Source organism: Cherax quadricarinatus, chromosome 46, assembly GCF_038502225.1.
Source record: "Cherax quadricarinatus isolate ZL_2023a chromosome 46, ASM3850222v1, whole genome shotgun sequence".
Taxonomy (NCBI): domain Eukaryota; kingdom Metazoa; phylum Arthropoda; class Malacostraca; order Decapoda; family Parastacidae; genus Cherax; species Cherax quadricarinatus.
In genome coordinates, this window is record NC_091337.1 from 1,030,196 (window position 1) to 1,044,723 (window position 14,528).

The 14,528-nt window shown below is 38.3% G+C and overlaps 1 protein-coding gene across 3 annotated transcripts in view; it reads right to left on the bottom strand.

Moving 5' to 3' along the window:
* Positions 1 to 13,212, bottom strand: part of LOC128696729 (probable nuclear transport factor 2) — a 29,345-nt gene extending 16,133 nt beyond the window's left edge. The window contains exons 1-4 of one of the 3 annotated variants that reach the window (XR_011393197.1): positions 12,964 to 13,212; positions 9,701 to 9,772; positions 7,128 to 7,226; positions 2,477 to 2,662 (exon numbers count right to left, since the gene is read on the bottom strand). Coding sequence is in view for 1 of the 3 variants with exons in the window: in XM_070094427.1 (XP_069950528.1) it covers positions 7,128 to 7,226; positions 9,701 to 9,772; positions 12,964 to 13,074 (282 nt within the window). In the remaining 2 variants the exon portion in view is untranslated. Of the gene's footprint in view, positions 1 to 2,471; positions 2,663 to 7,127; positions 7,227 to 9,700; positions 9,773 to 12,963 lie in introns of all 3 variants that reach the window. The other 2 variants (XR_011393196.1, XM_070094427.1) reach the window with 2 other exon arrangements.
* Positions 13,213 to 14,528: the final 1,316 nt, after the last annotated feature.

The window sequence follows — 14,528 nt, forward strand, 5'->3', positions numbered from 1 at the left end:
ACCTGGTTAGGTTATACAAAACAGGTGGCACTGTAGTTAAGCTGATGCATAAAACCCAGATGCTCCAACTCTGGATATACAGGTGTTTCAGTAGTCAGCATAAACAACCAAGTTAGAACAAAGACTATCCAAGGCACATACAGCAATGTTAGGATAATTAGGGTATGGAATATGAATGCCATGGAATGATGTAGTACATAACTGAGGAATGGGCCGCATTGGTATGGTTATGCTGAATAAACAGCACAAGATACAATTTTTTTTTTCTTTTTTTTTTTTCAACAAGTCGGTCGTCTCCCACCGAGGCAGGGTGACCCAAAAAAGAAAGAAAATCCCCAAAAAGAAAATACTTTCATCATCATTCAACACTTTCACCACACTCACACATTATCACTGCTTTTGCAGAGGTGCTCAGAATACAACAGTTTAGAAGCATATACGTATAAAGATACACAACATATCCCTCCAAACTGCCAATATCAATGTACAGATATAAAGGAAAATGAGAAGAGAGGGGGAAGATGGATATTGTGAGTGGGTTATGAACATTTAGCACAGGTACCGTATGCACAGGAGCTAAGATAGTGACAATTAAAATGTGACATAATATGCATTATGCAAGTGACAATAACTAATACAAAGCAGGAGATGTCACAGTTACTTTTTGCCAATGACACTGTGCTTTTTGGAGATTCTAAAGAGAACTGGTAAAGGTTGGTGGCTAAATTTGGAAGGGTATGTAAAAGAAAAGTCAAAGTGAACATAGGAAAGAGCAAGGTGATGAATGTAACACATGATTTAGGTAATGAAAGACTGGATATCAGATTGGAAGGGAGCACAGAGGAAGTGAATGAGTTCAACTATTTAGGAGTGGATTTGTTGGTGGATGGATCTATGAAAGATAAAGTGTACCACAGAGCTGACAAGGGGAAAAAAGGTGGATGGTGCACCGAGACATCTTTGGAGACAAAGAACGTTATCCATGAAGGCAAAAAGAGGACTGTGTGAGAGTATAGTACCAACACTCTTATTTGGGTGTGAAACACTGATTGTGAATACTGAAGCGAGGAGGTGGTTGGAGGCAGTGGAGATGTTACGTCTGAGGGCAACGTGTGGGGTAAATACTATGCAGATAATTCGTAGCTCGGAGATTAGAAGGTGTGGGCTTACTAATAGTATTGCCCAGAGGCCTGAGGAGCTGTTGAGGTGGTTTAGACATTTAGAGAAGTTGGAGCAAAATAGGATGACTTGGAGGGAGTATAAATCTGTAGTGGAGGGCAGGCAGGGTGCGGGTCACCCTAGGAAACGTTGGTTGGAGGGAATGGGTAAAGGTTTTGTGTTCGAGGGGCTTGGACATCAAGCAGGTGTGCGTGAGTGTGATGGATAGGAATGGAGGTAAATGGTTTTTAGGACCTCATGAGCTGTTGGAGTGTGAGCACGATAACATTTTGAAGAGATTCAAGGAAACCAGTTAGCCGGATACGAGTCCTGGAGGAAGGAAGTAGTATAGTGCCTGCATTTTTGAAGGAGAGTTGAGAATATCTGCAGTTTGGAGGGCACCTGAACTTCAGTATCGGCATACCTCTGAAAAAAGTGATGAGTGAATGATGGTGAAATTGTTTCTTCTCCTAACTTGATGGGAGATGGCCAGTGTTAAAAAAATTAATATGCTTTTGTGACAGTACTTTTTCCTATACTTCAACACTATTTAAATGGTTTCGATACTGCTAAGTATGATATACAGTACTAATGGTGGTAGTACTTTCCCATGATGTTATCCAGCAATGAAGGCCAGATGAAAGGTCCAAAGCTTCTCTCACTATCTTGTGTCCAGTTTTCCTAATGATACAATCCCATCATTACCTATTCCATTCAATCAGCAAACTGGGGAATGCATAATGAAGAAAGTCTCTGAAAAATTAGGGCAATTTGGACTGGTTTTAAATATGAAGTATCAATTACTTTTTGCCTTATCCCCACATAAATCACTGTACAGGAGGGCCCCCACTTATACAGCAGGTTAGGTTGCAGACTACTGCTGCAAAGCGAGTCATAGCCTTTTTTTCGCTTTCAAATGCATATAAACACCTGATAACATGTTCACACTATCATTGAGAAATGGAGCTGGACCTAAAAAATGCATATACAATAAACACGTTAGTTACCTTAAAATATTCATCCTTAGCTCATAGTGAGTGGTGAATATATTTATTGCAGAAAATCTGAATAAATGAAGAATGGGCATAACTGAAAACCAAGATGTATAAAGCCATTCACTATCTGACAATCTTATTTCCCTTACCTACACTGAAATCTGGCACTAAGTAAACTACTAAAATAATGTATTTGCTGGATGTTTAAGTAATGCCAAAACTGGTAAGCTGTAAACTTGCAAAATAATAAGAGGGAAGAAAAAGTTAAGGCACACATGAAGCAAACAAGGAACAGCACCCAAGAGTATTCTCGAGTACCTTACAGTAAGGTGATTAAGTAGAGGCTTGATAACAAGAGGCCCTCTTTTAAGCTTGACCCCAGAGGACTCCACTCATACGGCAATATGGTGGAGTGCCAAGCGAAACATGTCGTGCTGAACGAAGAAACTGTCACCCAGTGGCTTGAGCATAAATGTTTGATTGAATCCATGTGGAGGATCATCATCCATCTGGTGGACAGTTCAGCCATCAGCCAGGATTACAAAGATTGCAAAAATTAGAAGAAAGTTAAAAATAAAAAGTTGGAAAGTAGTGTCGTTCTCCTGAAAATATGAAGTATGTGATGTTGCAATCATACGTGTATTCTCACCGCTATATGGTTAGAAGAAATTAAATTTGGCTATCACACTGCCAATTTAATACCAAATCCACAATTTTCCTAAAATAATTTTATAACCCATAAACACTGCTATAAAAAAATGAACCTAAAATACTTTAAAATTAATAAGTTTGATTTTCCTTTTATTCTGCTTCAAAGGCACTAGTTTCTCCTACTCAAATGTACTTCCTTGCCAAAATTAACTTTAGCATTAACTAAAGTAGAACTCAAATTTTCTAACTATGGAAAACCATACCTGGCCTTATACAGGGTATTTTTCCCATTTGGATAAACACATTACACCAAATTCTAGACAATTTAAATCTTCACAGAAAATACCCTTAGTAGTTTGGTTTTTGCTGCCTTGGACTATATAATCAATATGGCTTTTGGATAAAATATTGCCATGTTTGGGTAGGAAAAAAGGTTTTCAATATTAGGCAGAAATTTATAGATACTGTACTATAACATATTTGTGTATCACCTATACATGACAGTGATGGCCAGAAGGACTAGGGTCAAAGTCAAAACACACTGCATTGAATTTACAAAAGATAAAAAAAATTACACTGGTGTCATTGGCTCACTCCAATATTCAGTCAAGTTCAGACTTCCTAAGATGGTCTGACAATGACCATTTGAGAAATTAGAGCCCTACTTATCAATATTTTCACACCATTAATTTCCTAACATGAAGACCAATATACTGATGAATAATGTACTGTACACTCAAACCTCTATTTGAAACCTTTGTTTTTTGCTCATTTTGTTTTCCAGTGGACCACAGGTGTTAGTGTGGTCCCAAAAATCAACACATCAGAATAGGGCCAGATTCACTCCATGATAGTACCCTTGTCTCAACTGAAATGACATTTTCACATACTGCACTTAGTGTCACATGGAATGCATGGTTTATACAGCAGTATACTGAATATAGTGTTACTGAATATATCCAATAAACTATAATTAATATTTGTGTTATTTGTATGTAAAGGCTGTCCAGTTATTCTTAAGGGTACCACAAGGCCATCTGTAGGTCACATTCCACTACAGACCTGCTTACTGAAAATTTTGATGCATCACCCATTGTTTGCACCACCTATGAGATTAAATGCAATTCCAGCTTCGACAAGGTTACACAGCTTAATAATGTACAATATTAAACAATGGTGCTCATTAAAAACTTACAATGTACTCCATGATCACTTCCCCATACTCTGTTTATACCAGTTTACTAAGTTCATAAGGGTTTATTAGCAATGGCAAATGGCAACATTTTCACACTTTCATCTGCTGCCTGTCCCGTACTACCTGTAATTCAAATCTTGCTTTTCAGTACCTTCACTAGCAGCATTTACAATATTTTGATTGTGCAAAAGGAGGAAAATATAGCTTTTTTTCTCTAGGGAGGCAGTCAGCCAGCAGCCACTATGGCTATCATAGCCTCATACAGAAACATTATGTAACAATAGTGACATTCAATAATGTGGTGCTAATCATTAACTTGCATGTGTACTCAGCAGTAGCTTTTCACACATCAGTTCTTTGCATCACAATTACAAATGTAAAAAATGTAAAGTGTAAAGTGCTGCTGTGGTGCCTTGGTATCAACAATCAACAAAATGCTTACATAACCTTTCCTCTACCTGTTATTCATTGGCACATGCCTGCTAACTATTTTATGTATCAAGTAGTAGCTAAATCCAAGTGACCAACTTTTTTTGAGAGGAATCTATGCAATGGAGTTGTGTTTTATTGTGTAGGCAGTAGTACAAGCAATGTTTCCACAGATTCTTTCTCCATCACCTTTGTCTATTTCTCAAGCTTCACATGAATCACCATCATGACCACTGAAATATCTTTACCACATTACATGTATAATGAGTTAATTTTTTTTAGGCTAAGTGAAAGTTTTGGGTTTTCAGGAGTACTTTTTGGATTTCCAATTATTGTGGGTACCTCAGAAATGTATCTCCAGCAAGTAAGGTGGTGTGACTATACAGTACAGTACTTTACATTCGTTAGAGACTGGAAATAAAGACATGTACACATCACTTAAGACTTTCATTTCCTCTTCTATTAAAAAATTTGAAAAACTGTCTAAACATAAGTACCGCAAGCTTAATTTAAAACTGTTGTAATTATTGCAAAGTATGAGTATGAAACAAAATTTACATACAAATCTTTGCATTTTCCAAATATTTATCATCTTAAATAAATACACAAATACAAGTAGTGTAAATAACAAAAAGGCACAATACCGTGACTGGAACGATACACAAATAACCCGCACATAAAAGAGAGAAGCTTACGGTCCGACTTGGACCATTGACAAAGTCACACTAACAGAGGTGGAGCAGGACGGCTATATATAGGCAGGAAGAGGTGGAGGTAGTAGTAGTAGTAGTACAAGAATTGTATATAATACCGACAGGATGAAATGACACATGCACAACACCCGGGCATCCCCACCGTAGACGTTTCGCCATCCAGCCAGCCACTGGATGGCGAAACGTCCACAACAAAGACAACCAGACGCCACACATGTGTCTTAATTTCATCAGTAGTTGTAGTAGAAGAAGAAGAGGTAGTAGTAGTGGTAGTGGTAGAAGTGGGAAATAAGGAAGACGAGCCAGTCAAATACAAAGGAAGGGGAGCACTGCAAGAGAGCTAGAAACCCACAGAGGGAGAGCAAGCGCACCGAGGTGCGTGAAAGGGGAAGTGGTGAAATAAAATAAAGAAGGAACAGAAACACGAGACAGGAGAGAGAAAGACAACCCAGAGGAGAAAAGGAGAGAGGAAAGGGGAAGAGGAAGAAGAAAAAGAAAAAGAAGAAGAAGAAGAAGAAGAAAAAATGAGGATTCAGGTTAACTCACGGGTGTTCTGAAGTTTGGAGCATTTTACAATGTAGTGGGAGAGGAAGGCATCTACAGAGACGAAGCCAGGGCTAAGGTTCATACAAGGAAAGTTGTGTATAAGAGAGGATTCAACTAAACGGCGACTGTTCGAGTTGGAAGTAGGGAAGACAGTTTTGGCAGAAGACCAGTCAATAGGATGGCTATGATCTCTGACGTGACAGAAAAGAGCATTGTTAGTGTCGGCAAGCCTAACACTATTTTTGTGCTCCCTAAGTCTGTCAGAAAGAGATCGACCAGTTTCTCCAAAGTATTGAAGAGGACAGGAGGAGCAAGAAATAGAGTAGACACCACTACCACTACTACTACCTCTTCTTCTTCTACTACAACTACTGATGAAATTAAGACATGTGCGGCGTCTGGTTGTCTTTGTTGTGGACGTTTCGCCATCCAGTGGCTGGCTGGATGGCGAAACGTCTACGGTGGGGATGCCCAGGTGTTGTGCATAAGGCTTGGGAGGAAGTGACAAAGAGGACCTTGAACTCTGCTTGGAAGAAACTGTGGCCAGAATGTGTAGACAAAAGGGATTTTGAAGGGTTTGAGGCTAACCCTGAGAATCCTGTGCCAGTTGAGGAATCCATTGTGGCATTGGGAAAGTCCTTGGGGTTGGAGGTTAGTGGGGAGGATGTGGAAGAGTTGGTGGAGGAGGACAATGAAGAACTAACCACTGATGAGCTGCTAGATCAACTTCAACAGCAAGAGGCCACACCTGAGGAAATTGCTTCGGAGGAGGGGAGAGAGAAATTGAAGAAGTTGCCTACTTCAAAGATTAAGGAAATCTGTGCAAAGTGGCTTGAAGTGCAAACCTTCATGGATGAAAATCACCCTCACACAGCTATTGCAAGCCGTGCTGGTGATTATTACACTGACAATGTTGTGAAACACTTTAGGCAAGTCATAAAGGAACGAGAGGTACAGGCCACTATGGACAGATATCTTGTGCGAAAGAAGTCCAGTGACTCTGAAGCTGTGTCATTAAAAGAAGAAGGGAAGTAACCCCAGAAAAGGACATCCTGTCGGATTCCCCTTCTAAACACTAACACACTCTCTCCCCTCCTATTATATACAATGTCTTGTGCATGCCTTTTTCAGTTTGTGTGTATTAAAATTAACATTTCATGTGGTACTACTACTACTACTACCTCCACCTCTTCCTGCCTATATATAGCCGTCCTGCTCCACCTCTGTTAGTGTGACTTTGTCAATGGTCCAAGTCGGACCGAAACGTCGTCGTAAGCTTCTCTCTTTTATGTGCGGGTTATTTGTGTACAAGTAGTGTACAGTAATATTATTACTTCATTACTCCTCCAATAAAACATTAAAACATACATGATCAGCAATAAAACAAATGACTAATGCAGCCCTCTACACAGTGAAGCAGCAAAGCAAAAAATTACTCACCTTAAGCTGGCCTAAAATGTTAACCAAGACTCCCCCATCAAAGGTGGGCTGGCAGTCAACTGTGGTGATAGCACGAGCAATTTTTGTAAACGACAAATTCTGAAAGAAAAATTTACAAGTAAATTTTTCAGCCTTATTATAAAAACTATACTCACAACTACTGTGAACATAACAAATGGGTTCGGTATTTTACTTTCCAGCAGGGTACCATGTGTCAGTATAGCCCAGTATAATATACAGTACAAGTCAACCAGTCAGCTTTATGCAAGATCTTTACTTTCATATACAGGGTATCTATTATATAAATGTACCATAGTTTTTGAAGGGCAGTATAATACTTGAAAATTAAAGTACTGTATTAGATGCTATTTTGTTTCATGTTAAAAAAGAAAAAATTTGTTCTCCTCTTAAGTTTAGCCTCACAAATACGAAGGAAAAGATGCAGTGAGTTATTACATGGAGGCCAGGGGAGCAGTACAGTTTGCTCCATGCAAGAAACAAAAGTTTCAACCTAATAACAGATGAAAACTACAGTAACCTTACTAAGCTATGTTTGGCAACTACTACTCTCAGCTATTCCCACTTATAATACTGTACAATATTGCCAAGCCAGGGCTTTTCCACAAAAACATAAAAAGGTGACTAGTGCAGTAGGCTTACTAGCCCATGGTATGCAGGTCTTACTCCCAGCCAACCACTCCCACTCTTGTACTACATTAGTAGAGGAACTTCAAGTAAGGTCTGGGAGGGAAGGGAGCTGGTCTCTGACATGGTACACCATCTATCCCTTCCACAGAAAATTGGAAAGGCTTAAACATCACCAGTGACTATTATAAATTTCATACACAATCTTATCAGGAATTTCTTTTTTAACAAATTTTTTTTTACACAATCTTATCAATTTTGTTCCTCTTGCATGTTGATATACATGTACAAGTTAGATTATCAAGTACCTACATCAAGCAGATGACCGAGTCCTTTGTTACATTAGCCTAGGCCTTTCATACATTTTGCTAAACAATTTTTCTAGTTTATAATAGTGACACTGAAGAATTTTATCTTACCCTAAATTCCTTGCTCTCTTGCTTGTTGATACTGGTGTTTGGATATGGTTGTGACAAATGAGCAGCAAGTTGTGTTTATATTTTATCATTTGAAGGCTGTGAATCATCTATAGAGGTTTATAGGTCCACTACAGCAGAGGCCAGGGAACTGGGGTAAATTACCCCAAATGGGGTAAAAATGAAAATTTCGAGGTTGAAACAAATGAAATTGCACAAAAATCTACTATTTAATAAGGAAGCCAAATTATGAAAGTTATATTTTTCAAACATATAATCTTTAGCTGAGCAAGTAATTTCACTGTACACAAATTTATTTTGGGGTAATACCCAAAAAAGTTTGCCGACCACTAGAGTACATGTCTGCATTGCACCTGTACATCTAATAGTAGTGATAGTTGTAGAAATAATAGCAGCAGTATTATCTGTAGCTGTAGTTGTAGTTGTAATAGAACAAGCAAAACAGACAGATGTAATAGTTCTTTAATGGCTGCTTAATAAAGTCATTATACTATGTTGAGCCAGTCAGTAAGTAGCTTTAAAAATTTTACAGTGTGATGTTCAGCCAAAACCATGTAATATTTAAAAGAAATGTGAATAGCTTTATATTAAAATTGAGTTATCAAGCAGGTGCTATAGAGGAATTAACTGTAGGTTCAGCTGAACATTTTAATTACTGCATCATTTTTTGCTGCTGCTGCTTCATAGTCATGTTGTGCAAGCAACTGCATTATAAGCACACCAGACATCAATGATGACAGACACAAAATGAACATTTACAAGTAACTGACATTAGTAACAGCTAGTTATGATAAGAGGGGTACCCTCATACCATATATTAAAAAGGTTTATTAAAATTTCTTACCACATCTGTCAGAAGTTAATCAGTCTATTATATTATTATATTATCACACTGGCCGATTCCCACCAGGGCAGGGTGGCCCGAAAAAGAAAAACTTTCACCATCATTCACTCCATCACTGTCTTGCCAGAAGGGTGCTTTACACTACAGTTTTTAAACTGCAACATTAACACCCCTCCTTCAGAGTGCAGGCACTGTACTTCCCATCTCCAGGACTCAAGTCCAGCCTGCCGGTTTCCCTGAACCCCTTCATAAATGTTACTTTGCTCACACTCCAACAGCACGTCAAGTATTAAAAACCATTTGTCTCCATTCACTCCTATCAAACACGCTCACGCATGCCTGCTGGAAGTCCAAGCCCCTCACACACAAAACCACCTTTACCCCCTCCCTCCAACCTTTCCTAGGCCGACCCCTACCCCGCCTTCCTTCCACTACAGATTGATACACTCTTGAAGTCATTCTGTTTCGCTCCATTCTCTCTACATGTCCGAACCACCTCAACAACCCTTCCTCAGCCCTCTGGACAACAGTTTTGGTAATCCCGCACTCTCCTCCTAACTTCCAAACTATTTATATTTATATTTATATTATGGCAAGCAATAATGTCGTTCTTCAGTAAAGGTTCAAGGGGGAAAAAAATACTATACCTTTATTTTCTCCAAAATCTGCACAGCTCCTTGAACTTGAACTCCTTCAAATGACATTAACGAGAGCTCCGCCTGAAAATATTCAAACCACATATCAAAACAATATATACTGAGCTGTATTCTTATTAAAATTTTGTATATAAATTAGAATAAGTAGTAAAGTGATATACAGTACTGTATTAATATAAAATTTTAAGCTGCAGCACAGTATAGTACAGTTACAACATCAATTTTTTGGCACCCTTAATTAACAGGCCTTGCTGAAACATCAATTTTGCCAAACCAACAGAGCTCACAATAGTAATTCCACTTGTAACCCACCATTTTCTGCTGGAAGCTTAAAAGTAAACATTAGTAGAAGTGAAACTGGTTTATTGAAGATAATCCACAAATACGTACAATACAAAATATTTAAATTGGCTTTCAGGGTATATTACAGAAATATAGGGCATTATTCACATATGTACAACCTAAAATAACCCAACAGTCAAACTGTGACTTTCTTCCATTTGGGTAAACAATAAGTCACTGACCTTTTTCTGAGGGGCTACCCTAGGCAATCTACACATATGCTGCTATGTATGATAATGTATGTGATTGTATACAGCCTCTCCTCACTTAGCGATGTACTCGTTCACCGATACCTCGGACTTACGACAGGCTCTCTGACCAGTAATCACACCTAAATTATGTATATTAGAGCAGATTTCCTCTATTCTGTTTATTACAATATACAGTACATTACTGTACAAGCATTTAAGAATATACCAGAAATGTTATAAATAGTGCAAAGATGACATTAAAACAATCTCAAAGATGGCCGATACAAACCCACTACCATTGTAGTATGCTCCTCACTTAGCAACGAATTCATTTGCCAACGTGGTCTTAGGAACGGATCTCTGTCGTTAAGTGAGGAGAGGCTGTATATGCATACCTGTACTTGAATAAACTTACTTAATAGCTGGAACAATATACAACTCCAATTAGGAAACTACAATGATATAAAATAAAATAAAATTGTATTTCTTTGCTAAGGTTACAATGTGTGTTCACATTTCATAATTTCATTGGTACAATGAAAGCCACTATCATGCCGAGGCATTTCGGGCAGACTTAGCTTAATATAGTACTTACAGATTTCTTAAGTCTAGACAGGTGAAGAGAGGTAGAATACAATACATGTATTCAATATTTTACTCTATTATTAATACGAGGTAGAACAATTTATGATACAAACATACATTTTTAAGTCTGTAATAATGGCTTAACCCTTAAATGGTCCAAACGTATATATACGTTTTTTCAACATCTGAAAGTATGTAAAAAAATGTAGATCTTCTTTTTTGTTTTACATTTGAAAACGTGTAAAAAAAACTTTTATCTACATTCTTTTTTTGTTATATTTGAAAATATATAAAAAAAAAGTAGATCTACTTTTGTAGCACTACGAATTTGAACGTCGATCTGTTTGGACTGTTTAAGGGTTAATAGTTAAGGGATAAAACATTTGCGGGAGTTGCTTTAAATCTGGTTAGTTTGGCATAGAGTGGGTATAGTTGTTACTGAGACACGAGATGATTTTTGAGTACAGGCCTAAAAAGATTTGTGGGCAGGGGACCTCTTCCTGCTTCAGACAGAGTTCCAGATCTTGGGGACCTTTATGTGCACTGCATTTTTGCATGGTGTGAGACAGACACGAGGAATGTCAAGAAGTATTTTGTGCCTCGTTTTATGCCTGTGTGTTCTGATGAAGCTGTTTAGAACTCTTAGTGGAGATTTGATATTGGAGTTTAATGTTCTGCAAATATAGTAGGCACATTTATAAGTGTGTATATTTTGTATATTAAGTAAGTTCAAACTTCTGAAGAGTGGTGGGGTATTGTTTGATACTGGAGTTGATCATCCACACTGCCACTTTTTGTTGGGTTATTAACGGTTTAATTATTATAATCAAGGGGGAAGTGCTAAACCCATATTATTATTATTATAATCATAGGGAGCGCTAAACGGATAGGATTGTACAGCGCATATGGGGATGGGATGGAAGGTATTCAGACTCAATTCAGGGAACCGGAGCACAGACCCAATTCCCTAAATCAAGAGAACCTCACCAGCATCAAGGAACCTCCCTTAACTGGGTAAACCTGTAGGATTATACAGCACCTGTGGGGGATGTGGAAGGTATTCAGGCTTAATTCAAGGAACTGGAGCACAGATCCAATTACCAAGATCAAGAGCCCCGCACTAGCATCGAGGAACCTTCTTTGAACGATTCATTATTAATAATATCTTTATTTACTACAAATACATGTACAATTTATACAGGCCTAGATGACATCAATGACATACTACTATATAGAAAGCCGCTCGTTATGCAGAGCATTTCAGGCAAATTATGTGAGTGTCCCAGGATGCGACCCATGGGCACCAGTCGACTAACACCCAGGTACCCATTCACTGATATGTGAATATGACAACAGGTGTAAAGAAACACGCCCTATGTTTCTACCCTGGCTGGGAATCGAACCTAGACCCTTGGCCATGGTAGATCCACAAGCACAAATACCATAGGTGCTCTTATCTGTATTTTTTTGTACCTCTGTATGTGTGCTCAAATTATAAATAAATAAATAAATAAATAAATAAATCAGAGAGTGATATAAAGTAAGGAGCGCTCTTTGGGGTATATAGTATTGTATCTTGGAAAGGATACCTACTGTTTTGGAAACTAAGTTATATGCTGGATGTGGGTCTGAAATTAAAGATTACAAAGTGGAGACCTAGAAATTTATCCTTAGTGTCTTGTAATGGGTGAACCATTTATCGATATTTTTAGCTGGTCTTCTCTGCTCCTAAACCAAGTTGTAACTTGGCAATAATTCTGGTGGGACTGAAACGCCTTCAAAAGTTCTAAATACAAGTTTGGTGTGAGTTCCACTATGATGGTAACACCACTTACACCATAATATCCTCACCACTAAACTGACTCCAGTGGCCACTCTTACACTGCTATTTTCTAATAATTGATTAAAAAACATTAAATTACATACAGTTCTGCAGATCTTATAGAATATATACAACTTTTTTGATTATTTCAATAAAATCAGTAAAAACCCGTGGTGGCTACTCCCCAGTGCTAGCAACACTAAGACATTATATTTGAGAATTACGACAGTCCTGGAGTAACAGGAGGTAAATGTCAGTGTAAATGACCTGTACAAACAAGACCTTTTAATAATAACTTCCAGTAGTTAACTCACGTGATAAAAGTTGACCAGCTTTTCCCTGCCCTCCCTCTCGCCGTCAAAGATAGCATAGTACTGCTTGACGAAGGTCTCCCCTATCTGCTGGTACTGCGGGTTCAGAGTCATGTTGTAGTGTGTGATGGAGGCTGGTACTTGTCTTACAGTAGTAAGAGAGAGAGAGAGAGGAGAGAAGAGAGAGAGAGAGAGGCTGGGTGGCCCGTCCTGGTCCCTCACACACACTGTCTCTCATGCTGTGCGCACGCGCGCCACACCAATACTAACTGCAATGTATTACATACTATAACTGGTATATATATATATTTTTTCGACACCAAAAATGATGGGATTATCCCTGTGGAAGCAAACTTTGAGTTGTTCCCAGGATATAGATGGATCTAGAAGTCTGAGGTTGTAGTGTGTATACCAGGGTAAAATGGCGCTAACCGCCCGCGCTGCTTATTTCAAAAATATTAATTTACTCAGGTACAGGTACACATAAATACACTTACATAAATTACCACACATAGCAGCATATGTGTAGATTATCTAAAATAACCCCCCAAAAATTAAAATAATTAATTATTATGTATTCTGTAGTTAAGTGAATATTACACTTCGCCTAACTACCTGGTTAACGGAGATTGTCAATATATCTTTATAAATAATTTGATAACTTTATTATCAGCTCTACTTTCCTGGTCTTTCTTAAGTCTTTTCCGTGGCATTTTCTTCATTGGGTCAGGTTAATGGTCGCGAAGTGTGGCTAGTAAATGGATGAGTGACCAGTTAGACAACCTCTTACTTAAACAAAATATTCAGTATATATATATATATATATATATATATATATATATATATATATATATATATATATATATATATATATATATATATATATATATATATATATATATATATATATATATATATATATATATATATATTTATATAAGAATAAACTTGCTTCAGGGAAAACTCAAGGTTCTCCCTGAAGCTGTTTGAGAATTTTCTCCTACCACCCCCTATATTTTATGTATATTTTATTTAAAGACAAAATACATTGACAAAACATTCACAAAAATACGATAGAAAGTAAAACAACATAGGTAACTCAGAGCTACATCTCGAATACTTCGTCCAGCTCCCCGGCGGTGGGCCGCTTGCCCAGAATGCTGCGGGCATTTCCTCTCTGGATTGCAACACTGAGTCTCTGAAAGAGGAAGCTGGTCGCCCTGTGGTCCTTGGTTTCTATGATGAGCTTTTCACCCAGCTCTATTAGGAACTTTAGAGCACACTTGCCCCATGCTCCAAGGGTCTCCGACCCTATTGGGATGAAGTTATAGCAAGGGGGAAGGTCTTCATATTTGCGGATCTTCTGGGTCTCCCTGTGGCTGGCAGCTCCACCCCCTTCCACTACGGAGTATGGCAAGTAGGTGTCTGCCAATGTGGTGGCACATGTATAGTCCCAGGCAATCTGCTTTCCATCCTTCCAAGGTAGCATAGTGGCTCCATCAGGACGCTTTTGACTTCCGTCAGACCTCTGCACTTGGGGTTCCCGTTGAGCTGGGCAATGGGCTGTG